At 41.6% G+C, this 21,469-nt stretch overlaps 1 protein-coding gene across 1 annotated transcript; it reads right to left on the bottom strand.

The window, feature by feature from the left end:
- Positions 1-6,588: 6,588 nt before the first annotated feature.
- On the bottom strand, positions 6,589-16,378 carry LOC134634840 (zinc finger protein 708-like). The gene is made up of 4 exons (XM_063484255.1): positions 16,301-16,378; positions 14,053-14,149; positions 10,076-10,828; positions 6,589-8,472 (listed from the first exon to the last, which is right to left on the bottom strand). The coding sequence occupies exons 2-4, from the start codon at positions 14,068-14,070 to the stop codon at positions 8,056-8,058; spliced, it is 1,188 nt and encodes a 395-aa protein (XP_063340325.1). The 5' UTR covers positions 14,071-14,149; positions 16,301-16,378; the 3' UTR covers positions 6,589-8,055.
- Positions 16,379-21,469: the final 5,091 nt, after the last annotated feature.

Genomic DNA, 21,469 nt, shown 5'->3' with positions numbered 1-21,469 from the left:
CCTGTTAATGCTGATATATAGTGACACAGTTACATGAGTGATTAATCCTTTTGTTTTTTTGTCTTTAACTTTATCAATAAAGCTGCAGCTTTCACTACAGCACGTGTGGTACTTTAACCTTTGTACTGTTTTCATCAGTTCATTTTGCAGTTAACATGTGAACATGTTGGATGATCTGTCTGCTGTCACTGGGTGGTGCTGAGGTCTGAATCTGAGGGCAGCTCCTGTAATCACAAAGAGAACAGAACCATCAAACTCAAATATAAATTTTATCCCTCAAAATTGAAATAAAGCTGATTCTTCTGTCCTCACACACTCAGGATCTGAAGTTCTTCTCTTACATTTTTTCAGTACTCTACAGTACTTTAATCCATAGTTCCTGATTAATGAGGAGTTACTGAAGTACAAGCTTTTAAAAAAGATGTTACTGTCTTCACAGATGTGGCAAGAGACTGAAAACATGCTGTTGTTTGCACATATTTAATACTCAGCTCTGCACAGGAGCTGCAGCAGGGTGCAGCCTGTTGCTTTTACAGTATAATACTTGTAATAAAAGTACAGTAACAGTAATTAGTGACTGAGCAGCCCGGGGCGTTTCTCTTGATTTCTTTAGTAAATTCATTCACCTGCACAGATTAGCTAAACGAACCCTGACAGCCGAGTGCTCATCTTAGCTAGCTAGGTCTCAGGAGGTAGCTATAAGGACGGTAGTTACAGATTAGCTTACAAACACGTTTAACTTACCGAAAAAGTGCAGCGGGGCCTCGGGTCCTTCTGTCGGGTAGTCCAGTTCACTGAAGAACACCTCAGGCTGTCAGGTTAAAACACTCGGTCGTGTTTTCGTAGCGTAAACGCTGGGCGTCCTCTCAGAGCCTACGCTCTATCTGCTATTCCCGAACAGAGATACGCAAGTTTCTCCGTGACTGCAGCTGTCAGTCAAAGCTGCTATGATGACTCTCCAAAAGTTGATTCTGTTCATCTGGACGTAAAGTTTTGTGGGAGAAACGTTTCGTCACTCATCCAAGTGACTTCTTCAGTCTCAGCTGACTGCAGGTTTCAATCTTATAAACAGTACATTTGCATAATGACTGAAACCAGCCAGTTCCTTAATCATAATTATACAAATTCCCATGACCATTGATCAACAACCACTGACCAAAACCCACTGATCAAAGACCACTGATCAGTGGCCATGAGTCCCATTCACAGAGAGTTGGGGAATGGCTGCAATCACAGCATTGTAAGATGGTGACAGATGTACCCTTAGACCCCCTCCTCGATTCAGAGATGGTCTTTCCCTTTTCACGTAAATGGCCTCCTTGACTCGGCGCTCAAACCAGCGTTCCTCCCTGTCCAGGATGTGTACATCCCCATCATTGAAAGAGTGTCCACTGGCCTGTAGGTGTAAATAGACTGCAGAGTCCTGGCCTGACGAGGTAGCTCTTCTGTGTTGTGCCATCCGCGGGGTTTATTACCTATACTGCAGCCAGACACCAGGGGGCGATAGAGACGTTTTGGCTTCATTTTTGGGGTGCTGTCGCGTCGTCCATCTTTTCTACAGTCAATGATCTAAATATATATGGTTGAGCATTACAACAAGAGAAAAAGAGACATAAAAAGAAAAGTAGGAGAAATAACAAAAGAAAGAAAGAAAAAGGGGCAATGTAGAATTTGAGAACATAGACACAAACAGTGTGAACAGAAAGGGAAATCATGATCCACATCTCAGATAGAGAGGAGGCCTCCTTTTAACATAAATAGAACTTATTGAATAGAAATATAAGTTTAGGGGCTTTCTTGTCATTTACGTGTTTCAGCGATTTACTCGAGAGTTTAAAATCATTCAGCCATCTGTTTATACATGGTTTAGCTTTGAAATGTCTGCATTTGTAATTAAAACATTTCCCAGTAACAAGACAGTCCCAATCACCAAGTCTAAATTTGGGTTCTCAGCAAGCATCCCAAATTTAACTACAATCACCATTAAATGTGGTAACTTAATTCCCCTGGACTGTAGCCAGCTCCACATGTCAAGCCAAAAGGAGTGCGCTGATTCACAATAGAAAAACAAGTGATCCAAACTTTCAACGTCATTTTCAGAGAATCCACAGGTGTTCACATGTGGGTTAAATTTCAGTCTTAGGAATTAATTTGTTGGGTTAATCTCATTTATGACTTTAAAATTAACCTGTTTTGCTTTACTGGGAAGGGGAAGTAAAATACACTTTCTTTGTATCACTTTAACTTCCATGGCCTCAAATTCTTTTAGAATACAATTTCCTTTAACCAGGTTACGGAAATGTTATCAAAAATATTTCTGATCTCTCTAAACCTGCTGTCACCAAAGTCAACACCAGCTATGCAGAGCTGTCTCAGTCCAGGAGAAATTTTAGAGTGTACAATGTTTTCTTTAATCATTGATTTCAAAGGGACTGGGATGGCTTTTGTTAGTGTTTTATAACTCTTAGCAGCACCTTACGTCAAACTTCTTACAGATCGTCTCATGTTAAATACAGCCGTCTTCTTCTGTTTGTCTACCACCACTATGTCCGGTTGGTTAGCCACCACCATTTTGTCCGTCTGTATCTGGAAGTCCCACAGGATCTTAGCTCGGTCATTCTCCACCACCCTTGAGGGCGTCTCCCATTTTGACCTCGGGACTTCCAGGTTATACTCGGCACAGATGTTCCTGTACACCAGTGGTTCCCAAACGTTTTTGTTTTTGCTAGGCCCCCCTTTGTTTTACAAGAAAAATGTTCATAGTGTACAGCAGAGGTTCCCATCAGAGGTCAACCAGCCCCCCCACATTAATGGAATCAAACAAAACTGGTGTCAATCAACTGTGCCACGTTTGTGCTGGTTTGTGCTGCAAAAATATTCGTTTGTGCCGCTATCATTTTAAAGATATTCAAGAAAATTTCTAGAGGTCATCAGAGGTCCTGATGGCAGAAAACTGAAGACGCTGCTGAAGGGATGAGTGGAGTCACCTGTAATGGAGAGGACCTTCCGGATGAGGCAGGCGCAGTAGATCTCCTGGGGAGGGAGGCAAGAGAGGTCCCCACAATCCTCTCCGCTGCTCTCACTACCCGTTGTCATTTTTTTCCTGCAGGACCGAGTGCAGGAGTCATACCACACAGTGATGCAGTTGGTGAGGATACTCTCAATGGTGCCTCTGTAGAAGGTGCTCATAATGGGGGTTGAATCTCTTGTCATGGATCAGCAGAGTGAAGAGAATTATTATGTGCGTAATTATTCAGCCCCCTTTGGTCTGAGTGCAGTCAGTTGCCCATAGACATTGCCTGATGAGTGCTAATGACTAAACAGAGTGCACCTGTGTGTAATCTAATGTCAGTACAAATACAACTGCCCTGTGACGGCCTCAGAGGTTGTCTAAGAGAATATTGGGAGCAACAACACCATGAAGTCCAAAGAACACACCAGACAGGTCAGGTATAAAGTTATTGAGAAATTTAAAGCGGGCTTAGGCTACAAAAAGATTTCCCAAGCCTTGAACATCCCACGGAGCACTGTTCAAGCGATCATTCAGAAATGGAAGGAGTATGGCACAACTGTAAACCTACCAAGACAAGGCCGTCCACCTAAACTCACAGGCCGAACAAGGAGAGCGCTGATCAGAAATGCAGCCAAGAGGCCCATGGTGACTCTGGACGAGCTGCAGAGATCTACAGCTCAGGTGGGGGAATCTGTCCATAGGACAACTATTAGTCGTGCACTGCACAAAGTTGGCCTTTAAGAAGAGTGGCAAGAAGAAAGCCATTGTTAACAGAAAACCATAAGAAGTCCCGTTTGCAGTTTGCCACAAGCCATGTGGGGGACACAGCAAACATGTGGAAGAAGGTGCTCTGGTCAGATGAGACCAAAATGGAACTTTTTGGCCAAAATGCAAAACGCTATGTGTGGCGGAAAACTAACACTGCACATCACTCTGAACACACCATCCCCACTGTCAAATATGGTGGTGGCAGCATCATGCTCTGGGGGTGCTTCTCTTCAGCAGGGACAGGGAAGCTGGTCAGAGTTGATGGGAAGATGGATGGAGCCAAATACAGGGCAATCTTGGAAGAAAACCTCTTGGAGTCTGCAAAAGACTTGAGACTGGGGCGGAGGTTCACCTTTCAGCAGGACAACGACCCTAAACATAAAGCCAGGGCAACAATGGAATGGTTTAAAACAAAACATATCCATGTGTTAGAATGGCCCAGTCAAAGTCCAGATCTAAATCCAATCGAGAATCTGTGGCAAGATCTGAAAACTGCTGTTCACAAACGCTGTCCATCTAATCTGACTGAGCTGGAGCTGTTTTGCAAAGAAGAATGGGCAAGAATCAGTCTGTAGATGTGCAAAGCTGGTAGAGACATACCCTAAAAGACTGGCAGCTGTAATTGCAGCAAAAGATGATTCTACAAAGTATTGACTCAGGGGGCTGAATAATTACGCACACCCCACTTTGCAGTTATTTATTTGTAAAAAATGTTTGGAATCATGTATGATTTTCGTTCCACTTCTCACGTGTACACCACTTTGTATTGGTCTTTCACGTGGAATTCCAATAAAATTGATTCATGTTTGTGGCTGTAATGTGACAAAATGTGGATAAATTCAAGGGGGGCAATTAGCCACTGTAACTGGCTGCTAGATTTCTTGACATGAAGACAGCAGACAGTACGGGTCGGCAGCAACACCTCGAGCCCAATAACACGGGGGCTCCTCAAGGATGTGTGTTGAGCCGCCTTCTCTTCACTCTGCTGACCCACGACTGCACACCATCACACAGCTCCAACCTTTTCATCAAGTTGCAGACGAAACAACTGTGGTAGGTCACATCAGCAACAATAATGAGATCTACTACAGGGGTAAAGTTAACCATCTGGAAGAGTGGTGCAGCTACAACAACCTGTCCCTGAGTGTGGAGAAGACCAACAGTGACTCTACTTCCTCTGCAAACTGAGAAGCGCAAGAGATTCAACCCCCATTATGAGCACCTAATACAGAGGCACCATTGAGAGTATCCTCACCAACTGCATCACTGTGTGGTATGACTCCTGCACTGGGTCCTGCAGGAAAAAAATGACAACGGGTAGTGAGAGCAGCGGAGAGGATTGTGGGGACCTCTCTTGCCTCCCTCCCCAGGAGATCTACTGCGCCTGCCTCAGAGACGGAAGGTCTTCTCCATTACAGAGTTGATGGACTCATCCCTTCAACAGCTTCTTCAGTTTTCTGCCATCAGGAAGGATACTGAAGAGCCTCCGGGCCAGAACCCGCAGACTGAGAAACAGCTTCGTCCATCAGGCTGTCAGGATGCTGACCATCTCTGAATCGAGAAGGGGGCCCAAGGGTACATCTTTCGCCATCTTACAATGCTGTGATTGCAGCCATTCCTCAACTCTCTGTGAATGGTACTCATGGCCATTCGAGAATCTGTGTCTTTGATTAGTAGTCGTTGATCAATGGTCATAAGAATTTGCATACTAACAATCATGGAATTTGATTTGATATACCTTTATTAGTACCACAAGGGGAAATTTCAAGTTAAGGCAGCAGACCTATTGCACGCAATGGCGGCGCCATCTTACCCTCCGACCGTACATTAACCCCCCAGCCCATTGTTCATTCAGCGGTGCTAGTTTCCTTCACTGTGCAAATGTACTGTTTATAAGGTTGGGGAAACCTGCAGTCAGCTGAGACTGAAGAAGTCACCTGGATGAGTGACAAAACGTTTCTTCCACTGAAAATGTCCAGATGAACAGAATCAACCTTTTGGAATTTACTTCCCTGGATGATTGAGCACGCATCAGGACATTATTTTATTAATATTTTTGAAATGATAGCAGCACAAACAACATTTTTTGCAGCACAAACCAGCACAAACGTAGCACAAATGTTTGACATCATTTTTCTTTGATTTGGGTAATGTGGGGGGGCTGGTTGACCTCTGATGACCTCTAGGATTTTTTATTAATATCTTTAAAATGATAGCAGCACAAACGAAAATCTTTGCAGCACAAACCAGCACAAACGTAGCACAAACGTTTGACATCAAATTTGTTTGATTTGGGTAATGTGGGGGGGGCTGGTTGACCTTTACATTTTCATTAATATCTTTAAAACAGAGGCAGCACAAACGACAATTTTAGCAGCACAAACCAGCACAAACGTGGCACAGTTGATTGACACCAGTTTTGTTTGATTCCATTAATGTGGGGGGGCTGGTTGACCTCTGATGACCTCTAGAAATTTTCTTGAATATCTTTAAAATGATAGCGGCACAAACGAAAATTTTTAATAAATAAACTTTACTTTCTTACTAAAGCTTCAGCCCGCTCGCACCCTCAGCTCTCATCTAATGGTTTACCCCACAACAGGGATATTTATAATTGAGCTAATTGTTATATTATAGCTGTTTGTCATATTTTGCGACTTTGTACTATATTGTATTATTTAATCTATTTTAGTCAATTATTGTTCTTATTGTCTTGCAGCAAAAGGGATTAATAAAGTATTCTGATTCTGAAATTTTAGGTCAACAGTCTGAAATACAAAAAGCAAAATCGTGGCTCAAACCTTTTATTTTTCACACCAACTGTTTTCATAAGATAAACTTCATACATGGTTTAACATTTGCAGGAGTTTGACAAAATTATTGTTGAGCATTTTTATTTATATAGCACATTTAATCATAACAGCAACGTTGACCAAAGTGCTGTACAGAAATAAAAAGTAACTAGTGCCAAATAACTTATAAAGTTGTGAAATAGATTCAGTAAACAGAAACAGAATAAAAACAGGAAAGGAAAAATCGACACGACACAGATGAAGATCTAAAAATCTTTTTTCATGGTCTTGAAAATCAAACAGTTACAACAACTACATGATCTTCATCACCATCAGTTTTAAGAAGAGCACAGGTTAACCTTTCAGATTTTGTCGTCAGCTGGAGAATCCAGTTTTTAAAAACAGCGGCGTGTACAGAGCATCGACCCCACCAGTTGATAAAAGAGGACATTTTTGGCATCTCTGCAGAATGCAGTCGCTGATGAGTAACAGGCCGGCACCTCCACAAAGCTCCTTCCAGTCTCATTTGCAGACACAAACAATATTCCAAGCAGCGTCTTTTACAGTGTTTTTTGAACCATGAAGCTGTGTTGTCAGATGCTGATATGGATAATTTAAGAAATGCACACAAATCTTTATACTCTAAAAAAGGGGGAAAGTTTGAGGGAACAATTTACAAGTTTTTACACAAACGATTCAGTGCTTCTTTCTGGGCTGCTTGTGTCCCACCAACTAAAATGACTTTTATAGCACTGGTTTAACTGCAGAAAAGATTCATTATTATTTAACAAAGTCACCAAGTACTGAGTCATGGCTGACTAACAACATCCATCCATCCATCCATTTTCTTCCGCTTATCCAGGGCCGGGTCGCGGGGGCAGCAGCCTAAGCAGAGAAGTCCAGACCTCCCTCTCCCCAGCCACCTCCTCCAGCTTATCCAGGGGAGCACCAAGGCGTTCCCAGGCCAGCCGAGAGATATAATTTCTCCAGCATGTCCTGGGTCTGCCTCGGGTCCTCCTCCCGGTGGGATATGCCTGGAAAACCTCACCCAGGAGGCGTCCAGGAGGCATCCTTGTCAGATGCCCGAACCACGTCAACTGGCTCCTTTTGATGTGCAGGAGCAGCGGCTCTACTCTGAGCCCCTCCCGAATGGCCGAACTTCTCACCCTATCTCTAAGGGAGAGGCCAGCCACCCTTCAGACGAAGCCCATTTCCGCCGCTTGTATTCGCGATCTCGTTCTTTCGGTCACTACCCACAGCTCGTGACCATAGGTGAGGGTAGGGACGTAGATCGACCGGTAAATTGAGAGCTTCGCTTTTACACTCAGCTCCCTCTTCACCACAACAGACCGGTGCAGCGTCCGCATCACTGCAGCCGCAGCACCAATCCGTCTGTCGATCTCCCGCTCCCTTCTCCCATCACTCGTGAACAAGACCCCGAGATACTTAAACTCCTCCAATGACCAACAACATGTCCACACTTTATAATGACCTATGACTGCTGCTGTCGTTCACTTCAGCGTGTTTACATTCGTGACGGTAACGATTAATTGAGTGCGTGAAGCTTTTGTCACAGTGTCTGCACTTGTATGGTTTCTCTCCTGTGTGGATTCGTTCATGCTTCTTCAGGTCACTTGCAGTGATGAAGGATGACCCGCACTGGTCACAGAGGTGCTTCCTAACCCCACTGTGGATCAGTTCATGGCGCTTTAATGCACTTGGCATGGGGAAGCTTTTCCCACACTCTCTGCAGTAGCTCAGTTTGAGTCCAGTGTGTCTGCGCTGATGCAGTTTCAGGCCCGATTTCTTCTTGAAAGTATTTCCACAAACGTCACATCGAAACGCTTTCCCAGCTCCGCAGTGATGACAGGGTTCAGGACCGGATCCATTGGGTTCACTCTGCAAAAGACACAATGACAGCGTATGTCAGGGAATTCCTTCAAAACATTTATCCTGAACACCTCTGGAAATAAAGAATATAAACCACTGTAATACTCATTCAGAGAAAGCAAAGTTTAAAATGCATCTGTGTTTGAGTACAGGAAAAATCCTTCACTGCTCCCTACTCTCTGTATATGAAATCTGAGGTACAGAACAATACAACAACACTCGAACCGTTCTCTCAGTCTATCAAACCTGACAGATCAGTGTTGGTTAAATGGCAATATGCATTTCTCTATAAATACATAGTTTATAAGCTCATTCATCTTCTACGTTCATTTTTTTCTTAAATGTAATGCAGCATACATTCAGTCAACATTAAAAACTGGCTTTACAGCGAATGACTTTGAGAGCAGCAGTGTCATTTCATATAAAATCATATTTTCACAGTGACAATGTCAGTGAAGGTGTCAAAACCATGCAGATGCATACGGAGATATCCAAGTGACATTTTCAGGTCTGAAAAAAAAGATTGACTAAAATCAGTTCTTCTTCAGCATGATTTTTTTTCTAAAGCCAAATTTGTGCATCAGTATGAAGGGATACAACATACAGTTACAGCGAAATTGCACCAACTTAATTTCTATGACGTAAAAGTACAGAAACCAGCATTGGATGATTGATCTGCTTCATCAGGAAAAACTTTGGAACAAAAGTTTGTGCTCATGAATTGTATGTAATTCAGAGACCTGTAACTCTGAAAATTTCCATATTATGAAGGAAAATTTGAAGTATTCTAAAGTCAGTGTTCGAAAAGAACAAAAACAAATCAGTTCACTCCAAGGGGGTCAGGTAGGAGGCAATGACTGATTATTGGTCACATGACCATACTGTTGGTCAGTGCAATATTAAACTGTTGAACAGATTTTCAGCAGATCTCAGTTCAGTTTCCAGCTACTGTAAAATCAAATTAAGAGCACAAAATTACTTTTTAAACATTTATTTTTGCTAAAGTGATTTGATGTTTTTCAGCTATAAATTAAATCAACCCATGTCCTTTCCTGCTATATCTAAAAATTTGTTTAGTTCAGCTCAAGTCAAGATCTAAAAACAGCGCAGTGTTTCATAACGTAGGACACTGGAGCAACTTCAGATGGGGAGCGCACAGGCAAACTCAGAGGTAAGACCAATTTAAATGAATGGGATTTTTCTGGCCTTTTTCTGGCTTTATTCTATAGGGTAGAGTGAAGAGTTGAACCCAGGCCGGCTGCTCTCAGCCATACGGTCGCCTCCTCATCCCAAACAAACAGAAATGCTTTATTTTACTAAAATTCAACTTGAACACTTTTTTTTGGGGGGGTTAAAGATGTAGAGTGTGAACTAGGGCAAAAAATATTTAAGACCCAACTTAAGTCAAGGTTGTGAAATGTTTCAAGAACCTGTGGAAGGATCATTAATGGTTTCAGCTGCATGCTGGGAGAGACGGACAATCAAAAATACCCAGCAGTCGAGGCCCAATTCCAACCACATGACATTATGTCACCGACCACGGCCACCAAACATTTGCAAACATGCTAACAAAATTTAACGAGCATAGAAATGTGAAAATATAAATACATACCTCACAGTAAGTGCACTTTCTGGTGTGGATCTGTTGGTGCACTTTCAGGTAATCTGGATCTTTATAAGCCTTATCACACAGGTCACATTTATAAGGTCTCTCCTCAGTGTGGGTAAATTTGTGAATCTGTAAGTTGTAGTATGTGACAAAGCGTTTCCCACACTGGTCACAGCAGTACACATTATGTCCGGTGTGAATGCGTTGGTGTTTATTTAGGGTCCCCATCTGCCTGAAGGTTTTTCCACACATGTCACAGCTGTACGCCTTAACCGCAGAGTGGGTGAGTTGATGACTCTTTAACGTATACCTGCGAGCAAAGGTTCTTCCACACTGATCGCAGCTGTACGGTTTCACTCCGCTGTGGAGGAGCTTATGATTTTCCAAGCTCTGTTTCTTTGTAAAACACTTCCCGCACCGATCACAGCTGTATGCTTTAAGTCCGCTGTGGATGAGTTGATGATTTTTTAGGTCACTCTTCTGAGTAAAAGACTTTCCACACAAGTTGCATCTGAACGCTTTCACTCCGCTGTGGATAAGTCGGTGTCTTGTCAAATTTCCAGCCTTGGAAAAATACTTCCCACAAAACTCACACCTGAACGGACTCTCCCCGGTGTGGATGATTTGATGTCTTTTTAGGAAAATCTTCGCAGTAAAAGGCTTCCCACACTCATCGCATCTGTATATTTTGTCGTCCTCTTTTCTGTGAGCTTCATCACCCTCCTGAGGGCGCGGACTTCTCGGTGCCTGTTGGTCCTGCAGAGAGAGAGATACAAACAGAGGCAGTGAAAGGACAAACATAGAGAGACTGTGTTGTTGATTGTTGTTTATTGTAGACGGTACTATTTTTACTCTTTATAATGCTGCCATAACACAAAGGTTTGCCTTAGTGGGATCAATAAAACTTCTATTTATTTATCTATCTACTGTATTGACAACATCACAGCTTGGACAACCTTGAATGACGAGTTTGGTTAAAAAGTAATGATTGAGGCCAAGAGGCTTCCACTTTAGCGATTTTGCGAGCCCTGAGCTGGTTTATTGTCACCTTAATGCTCAGTGTTGCCAGTAGTCTGTAGTAACAAATAAGTTGCCATTAGAGCAAACATATTACAGCAGCAGTGGTTCAACTTATGTAAACTCAAAATTATCTAAGATAGACCTACACATCCATCTATGCATGTACATGTCCATGGAATAATACATAATAATTTAAGTATCACCTTGGTTCAAACACACAGAGAACTCATATTAAAAACAGTGGTAGTGTAGGACTACAAGCAGAGACATTCCCCGGCTCGAACCATCATTAAAAGAACTTTGGTGCCATCGTGTGGCTGAATAAAATTACTACACTATGGCGGCAGCAGCACATGCCTTCAATCACTATGTGAAAATGTGCAGCTACAACTCACTAGAAAGTAATTCAAGCTGCGGCAAACAAACAGATTTAAGGTCATTTACTTTCAGTCATTAACTCAACACTCAAAACAGGAATGCACCTTACACGATGAGGTGATAACAAGCTGACCTGGAAGTACTATCTCTCCCTCTGGAGTAGCAGCGCAAACTCATGCCTACGTCATTTCCCATAACCTCATTCAAAACAATATTGCAGGAACGGGAAATGTCCGACCCTTTTATACAGCCGGTTTCCCTCAAAGCTGTTTACTGAGACCACTGCTTTACTCTTTATATACCCATGACTGTGTTAGAGCCTGCCAGAGCAACACTTTAATTCATTTGCTGATGACACAAACGTTGTAGGTCTCACTTCACAGGGCTAAGAGACATCCAGATATTGACCTGCAACTGAAGACCACAAGAACCAAGAACTCATCCTGGATTTTAGGAGGACACAGAATGATGACCCCAGACGGACGTCTCCTGATTAGTCAAAGTCAAAAAGCCATTATTTATCCTCACGGAGCAATTAAAATAGATGATACCTTGCCGACCATACATACAATACACAAACATCACATTGGGGAGACAGGTCAGGCTGGTAGCACTGGCCAGTTGATCACACGGGCAGCGACCTGAGACGAAACCATAGAAAATGCACAACATGAGGAAAGACAAGGAGAAAAAAAGAACTCCCCCCAAACTGAGCTCCAACAGGGAGATCAGTTTGAGAACAGAAAAAAAAAAACACCTCAGCACATGAATCATCACATCTGACAACATAGAAGACAGGGTCCACAGCTCTGATGGTCTATCTCTGACTGTCAACACCACTGTTTCACAAAAACAGGCAGAGCATGTGTCTGCACTTCCTAAGATTGCTGACGAGGAACAACTTGGAGAAGTCAGAGATGGCGGCCTTTTACCTCACATACTGCCTGACTGTGGGGTACACAGAATCCACAGCAACCGACAGCAAGAAACCTACATCGCATCATCCATTCTGCTGTAAAGATCACTGGCTGTTCAGTCTTCACACTGGAGTGCACTTTACAGTATGATTTGTAACAGATTCTCATTTTTCATGTTATTTACATCAAATCATGCCCATCCCCAGTGCCTAACACTAAGCTAACACACTGAGAACGGTAATGAAAGTTTATCAGGTCTGTACGTTTTTATGTTTTCTAATGTAGTTTAAACATGTTAGTTTGGTAATATTTGTTAGTACAGCTGAGACTGTCAGTCCACCAGGATTTACTGACCCCAGACTTCCCACTTAACCTGTTATTTTCCAACAGAATTCCATTAGAATATTGCAGATTTCTGACTAAACAAGTAAAATTTAGGATTTAAAAAACAATGTATGGAAAAGTGTTAGTTATACATTAGGTTTTTTTTTAAACTTGAGAATGAACTTATACAAAATGCAGCAAGATATTTAAAAAACAGTTTAATTGATTATAAAATACACGTTAAATACACCACGGCAGACCCGATGACACATTCATGCTTTTAAGCATCTCTTTATTCGGTACGGTTGCTGGATACACAGAGCTGCAGCTCTCCCGCTGCAGGACCTAGCACCATATTTAAGTTGGCAGGGCATGATTCCGGATGCTGTGCAGGTGTGTTCGCCTTCCCTGCACGGCACCGCAGGCCCCGCCCTGCCACAGCACTATATCGGATTCATATCGGTATCGGCAGATATCCAAATGTATGATGTTGGTATTGGACATAAAATAGTGGTATCGTGCCATCTCTAGTTTCAATTTTAAGATCACAAATAGTTCTTTCAAACTGTATTATGATTTATACATTTACATTTTGATCATCTGGTTCTCCTCCCCTCCCACTGTTCACTCCTCACTCACCTAAAGTCTCATGTCCTTAGCTGAAGTCAGGGCCCTCACACAGGAAAAGGGCAGAAATGTGCTTTTTTTATTCCAAGTATTGTCACAGAGGGTTACAGTCAGCAGATCAGTCATGTGATATTCCCGTCTCTGGACAACGAGCCAGCTAACGTCACACGTTTCCTCTGAGAAACACTTTGATTAGGTTGTCAATAGAGTCTGACAATGTAAGATCCACTAACACAAATGTTTTATTCCCCATTTGTTACCAAGTGCTGATATTGTTCAGATATAGGACAACGTGTAATGAGGTCAACTTAAAATCATCTCAAAGTACCATTTTTACAACTTGATAATAAGAAATTACAACAACACACCGACTCATCTGTCAGTGACAGGTTTGCTGAGATAGCACTGATGGGAAAAAAAAACTCGCAGAGATTTGTTTCATGTGAAGGTTAAAATTTATACTGTGTCCAAAACGAGTCCATCCAGCGTAACAGAGACAAGATAAGACAGTCCTGAGAAATTCACATGCTGTGATCAGCAGCAAAGTTGGCAGAGCAGAATAAACAGATGGAGCATGAAATCTAACAGTAATGCTAAACAGCTGCATATAACAGAGGAACACTATACAAGGTAGCTTCTGTGCTGTGACCATAACAAGACCAGCAGCAGCTGATGAAGCGCACACAAACTCTGTAACGGTGACATTTTCCTCACCGCCTGTGCCGAGCTCATCGTTTCCTCTGTAGTGGCTGAGCCAAGTCCAAAAGGTTCCTCCGCTGCTCCGTCAGACTCTTCTCCTCCTGCTGATCAGCTGGGGCACAAAAACAGAACAACAAATAAACATAATTCATTTCTTCAGTTTTTCCTGTGGCTTTAGAGCCACAATAATCCAAAAACTGAGCTTTAAAGCCTTAAATTCTCCTTCTTCAGCAGAAGATTTGACAATGAGTCGTGTTTTTAATATTTTATGCAGCACTAACTGATTTATCTGGCTACAATCAGTGAACATATGCAGGTCTGCTGTTGAGTTTCTCCTGCTGTAACGGTAAAGGGACAGTGTAGCTGACTGCGCAGGTGCCTGTAAAAAATGTCAAAAAAAACCTTTTGACATCTGCACTGAGATGGAGCAGAGTCCATACAGATAAACCTGTGGCACACCTGCACCAGGTTCATCTGTATGGACTCTGCTCATCAGACACGACCTCCGTGTCTGTTTTACTTACAAAAACACTGTGAAATAAATCAAACGTCATTACAGGGTTTTTGTTTTTTTTGTTTTTTTTGTCCAGGATGATTTTAGTTTTGAGTTAAAATTGTACTCAAGTGCTAAAGGATGAAGTGCCAGGAGCTGATATTAGAACAGCATGAAATGATCACTTATATTTCTGTTCCTCTCGGCACAGGTGGAAACGATACGCACATTCTTCATTCAAGCAGAAGTACAGATGTTACTGCAGTACTCGAGTACAAGTCAAAAAGTCTCTGAAATGCCTAAAAGTAAAAAAGCAGCTCTTTGAAGCTGTTTCTGTGCAAACATAACTCAGATTAACTTAAGTAACATCCGTTATGTAAAACACAAGCAGAGAAAACAAAGATCAGAAACAGCTCTGTTTAAGTTCGCCTACAGTGGAGATGGGTGACTTTCCACATCTAAACAGAAAAAAATAAATGTTTGCCTGTTTCATCTCTGCATCAATTACATCAGTCCTGAGTGAAAAATGCTTCCACGCCACACTTTTCTTTTATTCTTTTAGTGTTGTCGCTCCCTCTGCGTGAGGACGGGAAGGCACACAGTGACGTGAGACGGTAACCACACAGGATTAATCACAGATTACGGCTCACTCGACTGCAGTTAATCTGATACACCATTACCTTTTTTTTCAGGATCAACACATTTGGAGAACTGCAGGCATGCTGCATATACGTGTAATATATCCAAAACAAATACTCACAGAATAACACGTAATACTAAATGTATATGGCAGCAGGCTTGTCCTCTTTAACATTAAAAAACGTGTCACAGCTTTTCAGAGTTTTTAAGAATGTGTTCAGAGTAAGTTTACATTTGTGGTCGTTCACGACGTTCCTGTGCCTTTCAATGAAATTTCACTGTTCAATACGTTCAGACTAAAGAAAATTATTATTAACCATTAATAAACAGCTTAAAAAACCCTTACATTCAGATTCAGGCACTTAGTTCGTCTTAAATAAATCTATTTGTTGTGGAGCTGTTATTATTATCAGTAAAAGCAGTGCAACGATGCCAGCTTTTACCACCAGATAGCAGAAGCAGCTGTGCTGTGTTATTACCTAGTGCTGAAATTCTGAGGAATAAAGACAGCACTGAATGCATCGCTGATGTTTATTTTCAGCGGTTAAATAATTATTTTTTAACCAGGAGGATTTTTTTTCTCCATCCTTTCATCCGACCGTTGTCCATTTTATCCTCTTTAGGGTCCTACTAAAACCATGTGGCCGACGAGGGGCTTTGCTGTCCCCTATAAAGAACTCAGGTATGTCCGGAGCAGTTATGAGTCTAGCTGGACAGCTGAGGCTTTGTTTTTGTCAGGAATTTCAATTGTTTAGCCCTCATATTCACGCTGATGGGCCTCAAATCAGATTCTGAACAGGCATTTGCGCGGACACCCATACTGCCCTTTAGCGCTGCAGTGGCAGCTTCTTTAATGTCACCAGTTAAACGCAAAACTCTCCTTTTTCCTTCTCATGAACGACACTCCTGCAGGCTGTCGGGTGAAATAAAGAAATCTGCATTTAAAGATGGAAAGTTCCCCGAGTTTTGTTTTCTGGTTTCCTTATTTTCCGGTTTGTCGGGACCTCCGACACATCAGTTTGACATCATCAGCAGTCAACAGCGGAAGCACCGCGGAGAGCAGCAGAAGACCTCCTCAGGAGCTAAACCCAAGATTAACTGAGCTCAGATTAAAGTTAGCTCGGTGCTTACCTTTAGATGAAACCGAGAGAAACTCCTACCCGATGCAGCTGGACCTCTCCTTTCCCCTCCTCTTCCGGTTTTCTGGCGGGTGTCAAACAGTAATAGGTGCTTTACCGCCACCTGCTGGTGTGGAGAAACTGAACTCTGATTGTTCTTTGACCTCTGTGAGGTTTTCAATTAGTTTCATTCGCGCCACAATAATCTCATTTTTAACATCTCTGTTCTGAACTATGTTTTTTTTAAACCAGTGTGTCATCATATGACAGTCTCCTCTCTTCTCATTTCTCCCGTTTTCCTTTTAATCATGTAAAACCATCCTTTTTTCAGGTTCTGCATTATTAAGCTCTGGATTTCTGTTCCCCTTCAGTGGACATGCTTGTTTTGGTGGCTTTTTTGGTGATTTCCCTGGAGTTTTTTTATTTTTATTTTATTTTACTCTAAAATGATATTTTAACAGGGTCAAAGTCAGGGTAATATACATACAGCAACATGAATTAGCAATTTTGGTGACTTAGAAAGTTATCAGTGAACTGAGCTTCATAGCATGGTCTCTTAACTTCTTATGAGTGATTATGAGTAACCACAGCTGCTGACTTCTCTGAGGCCAGTTAAATAGGGCTCATTAGACACAAACACTACAATGGGAAAGTCAAAGAAGCTCAGCACAGATCTGAAAAAGCGAATTCTTGATTTGAACAAGTCAGGAAAGTCACTTGGGGCCATTTCAAAGCACCTGCATGTCCCAAGAGCAACAGTGCAAACAATTGCTTGTAAGTATAAAGTGCATGGCACTGTTTTGTCACTGCCACGATCAGGAAGAAAATGCAAACTATCACCTGCTGCTGAGAGAAAATTGGTCAGGAGGGTGAAGAGTCAACCGAGAATCACCAAAAAGCATATCTGCCAAGAATTAGAAGCTGCTGGAACACAGGTGTCATTGTCCACAGTCAAACGTGTGTTGTATCTCAATGGACTGTGAGGCTGCCGTGCAAGAAGGAAGCCCGTGATCCAAAAGCGGCACCTTAAGGCTCGACTGAAGTTTGCTGCTGATCACATGGACAAAGATAAGACCTTCTGGAGGAAAGTTCTGTGGTCAGACGAAACAAAAATCGAGCTTTTTGGCCACAATGCCCAGTGGTATGTTTGGAGGAGAAAAGGTGAGGCCTTTAACCCCAAAAACACCATGCCTACCACCAAGCATGGTGGTGGGAGTATTATGCTGTGAGGCTGTTTTGCTGCCAATGGAACTTGTGCTTTACAGAGAGTAAATGGGATAATGAAGAAGGAGGATTACCTTCAAATTCTTCAACATAACCTAAAATCATCACCCCGAAGGTTGGGTCTTGGGCACAGTTGGGTGTTCCAACAGGACAATGACCCCAAACACACATCAAAAGTGGTAAAGGAATGGCTAAATCAGGCTAGAATAAGGGTTTTAGAATGGCCTTCCCAAAGTCCTGACTTAAACCCCATTGAAAACATGTGGACAATGCTGAAGAAACAAGTCCATGGTAATGGTAAAATGGTAAATGGCCTGTATTTGTATAGCGCTTTACTTAGTCCCCAACATTCAGTCATCCACCCATTCACACACACATTTACACACTGGTGATGGTAAGCTACATTGTAGCCACAGCTGCCCTGCGGCACACTGACAGAGGCGCCCCAGGGCAGTTAAATTTGATGTCAGAAAGCCATCAAATTTAACTGAACTGCACAAATTCTGTCAAGAGGAGTGGTCAAAGATTCAACCAGAAGCTTGCCAGAAGCTTGTGGATGGCTACCAAAAGCGAAGTGAAAATGGCTAAGGGACATGTAACTAAATATTAACACTGCTGTATGCATACTTTTGACCCAGCAGATGTGATCACTTTTTTATGTTAACCCAAAATAAAGTCATCCTGCTGCACTGAAAAGAGCTCCTTAGTGTTCTTCCAGCAGGAGTTGGGCCTGGGCATCCCTGCAGAGACTGCATCCCCCATGACCTTGATAAGTGCTAGAAAATAAATGGGTGGCTAGATGTGGAAAAAAAGAAAGATTAAATTAAATATTCTGATACATAAAACTATAAATCTACTGCTTATTTGTTTGTTTGTGTGGCTTTATTTTGAACATGTTGAAATAATACAAGAACATCAAAGGAAAGAAAAAACACAATCAATCACAACAGAAAATAAGCAAAACAGAATAATCCTAATCCTAATAAATAATGTGTTCAAAAAGGAGAAGCATGAGCCTATGTAACCCCCCAGCTTTTTTCTTTTTGTACCAATAATCATCACCCTTTTCTTCCTGTTTATATCGTATCCAATCATAAATCCTTTCTTTACATGTTTACATCGTGCACCAGGAGATAAACGTATTTATGGATCTCTGTAACCAGTATTATCCTTATGGCCCTTATTATTTGTTATATGGATAATGATGATAGTGAGCACTTATAAGTATTGGCCCAAACCTCTGCACAATAATTCATATAAAGTGAAAGCAGAATGTGTTTTGCTTTACTCAATATTGAAATGTTTCTTGGAACTGTGTTATGTATGTTTTATATGAGATTTCCAGCTTATTTTATCATCTATTATATCCATCTATACCAAGGAACTTATGCTGAACTCTTTCAATTTCCACAGCATCTATGTGCACTTTAGTTGGACAATTCCCAAACAAGATGATTTTATATTTAAGTAAAATTAAAATCATTCGCCCAGAAAAACAAATATTTGTGTCATAAAACTGGTTTTAATGAGTCAGATACCTTACAAATAACTAAATAAATACTGAATCCTTATGGACCAAGTACAGAACCTCCAGGGACACCACAAGCAATGTCCAAGCATGAGGAATATTCTCCCAACTAGGGATGGGTATCGAAAACCGGTTCTTTTTGAGAACCGGTTCCCACTGTTTCAATTCCTTGGAATTGTTTGCCATTTTTGCAAACGATTCCCTTATCGATTCCAGTCGCCCCGAATGACGTCACCACGTTGCGGAGCGTCATTTACCTGGCAGGAAACATGGCGCCTAAGCAGCTCAAATGCTCAAAAGTTTGGTTATACTTTACGAGAACGGATGACAACAGGGCAACTTGCAATACTTGCAAAGTAGATATTTCATTTAAGGGAGGAAACCAGGGGCGATTCTAGGATCAGAGCTTTGGGGGTGCTGAGCACCCAGAGAGCTGCCCATCCAGGCAAGGTAAACTTTACTCGTCACGATGAGACTTCTTCCTCGTCTCTGTCAGTCCCTGCATCCTTAAATGTCTCCAGTTGTCCCGAGTTCCCTCTGACTGTCTCCTTGGTGCATTTAAACCTCCCTGTCCTCATCGTCTGTTGTCTTCATCTCCGTTATCAGTCATCATAATTTTACCATCTCTGTGCAAGTCTGCAAATTTCTTTATTAAATCATAAGTTTCTTAAATTCATCAAGTCTCTCTGTGCCTGGGTCCTCGTCACAAAACATGACATCACTGTTTTGTACATTTTAACACAATTTAATCCCCACATTTGTGAAAGAAAAGCAAAACACTTTTTTGAAAAGTCTGTAACAAAACCATCAAATCTGATAAAGGTTATTTAAATGCTGCTAAAGTCGACTACTGCCAACGAAGAATGGATTGGAATTTTAAAAAAAAATACATATCCTAACCTTAATTACTGGAGGAGAATAATGAATGATGCTCACAGTGAGTAAAAAGTAAACAGTGCATTTTTTGGACAGAGATTCACTTTTAATGTGTTTGTATAATATAATACAGATACATAAAAAATACACTCCAAAAATAGAAGAGTCCTCGAATTTACAAAATATTATTAAAAAGTTTTAAAAATTGAGACACCTCGGCCTATGGTACAATGTATACAATGTATGAAAAGATCTTTACTGCAGATACTACTATGGCTCTGCAGATTTTTTCTTTTCTTTTAACCTATGTCGCCTCACCTTGAGGTTGGCAAATCTGTCTATCACATTTTGGTGGTCAAGTCTCTCAAGCATCTCTTTCTCAGCTGACATCACAGCCAGGTGCTGGTCTGCTTTGACCCATGGTCCTTCTCAGCCAGGTATGGAGCTGAGTCAAGACACTAAAAGACTTTTCACAGCTACAGCTGCTAACTGGGTTTGTTAGGGCAACCTGTTTTCAGTGTGGGGAAGATCTGATTATCCAGAAGATTGTACAATGTTAACATATCTGGAATGGCACCAGCCTCACTCTTGAGCTTCAAAAAGTTTTTGGCAACCGTGACTTCCTCTGACTGAAGTTCAATATGGTAATGCAGTGCCAGGGCTGACAACCCAGTTTGTTTTGCAGATTCTGTATAGCAGCTTTAATATGGGGAGAACACAACTTCCAGATTGTATGAGTAAAATTAGTTGGGGGGTTTTTTCTTTGCCAGTTTAACAGTTTCTGTTTTGCCTGTTAGTACTCCCTGTCTGTTTTCTTACCTGGTTCTTCCTGATCTTGTACTTTCTCCTCATGTTCCCCTCTTTCCTCTCTCCCTCTTTGGACTGACAATCACACACAAATAGACTGTATTCAATTAGATTAAAAAAAAAATACTATTAAGATCACTAATAAAAAAGTCCTCTCTCAGTGTACTTTCAACCAAAAGGCAAATAACCAAACCACATGTACATCTAATAAAGGATATAAATATTGAAACACTGATCCAACATTATCCTTTATTGATGGATCATTTGATCTTACACTTTTACCTGAATGTGGCTCCTTTTTTTGAAAAAACTTCCTCATATCCATTATGAACCTGGCTGTCTCTCTGCACACACACACACACACACACACACACACACACACACACACACACCAGGAGCTATAAGGTTAATGGGCATCCAGTCAGTTAGCTAGTTAGTACCTTGGGTTCAATATCGGCACATATGACAAAATAACCAGTTTCTCTCATTCCATTTCAAACAGGACAGTGGTAACAACAGCAGGCTACGGACAATGTTAAGTTTTAGATTTTAAATAGGCTGTATACATTTCAATGGGAGCAACAGGAAGGTCAAATATCGCTGATTTTACTACAGAGCAGGATTGTAGGGTAGCAAACATAGTCGGGAAATATGTTTTCAACCCAGCAGGTTACCTGGATGCAATGTTTTTCAGCTAAAAAGAAACATGGCCTGACTCCTATCTAACTATATAAAGAGTAACTGAAG

The sequence above is a fragment of the Pelmatolapia mariae genome, linkage group LG9 (genome assembly GCF_036321145.2).
Source record: "Pelmatolapia mariae isolate MD_Pm_ZW linkage group LG9, Pm_UMD_F_2, whole genome shotgun sequence".
Lineage (NCBI taxonomy): Eukaryota > Metazoa > Chordata > Actinopteri > Cichliformes > Cichlidae > Pelmatolapia > Pelmatolapia mariae.
Note: the sequence above shows the minus strand (reverse complement) of the source record. Positions and strands in the feature narration are given on the sequence as shown.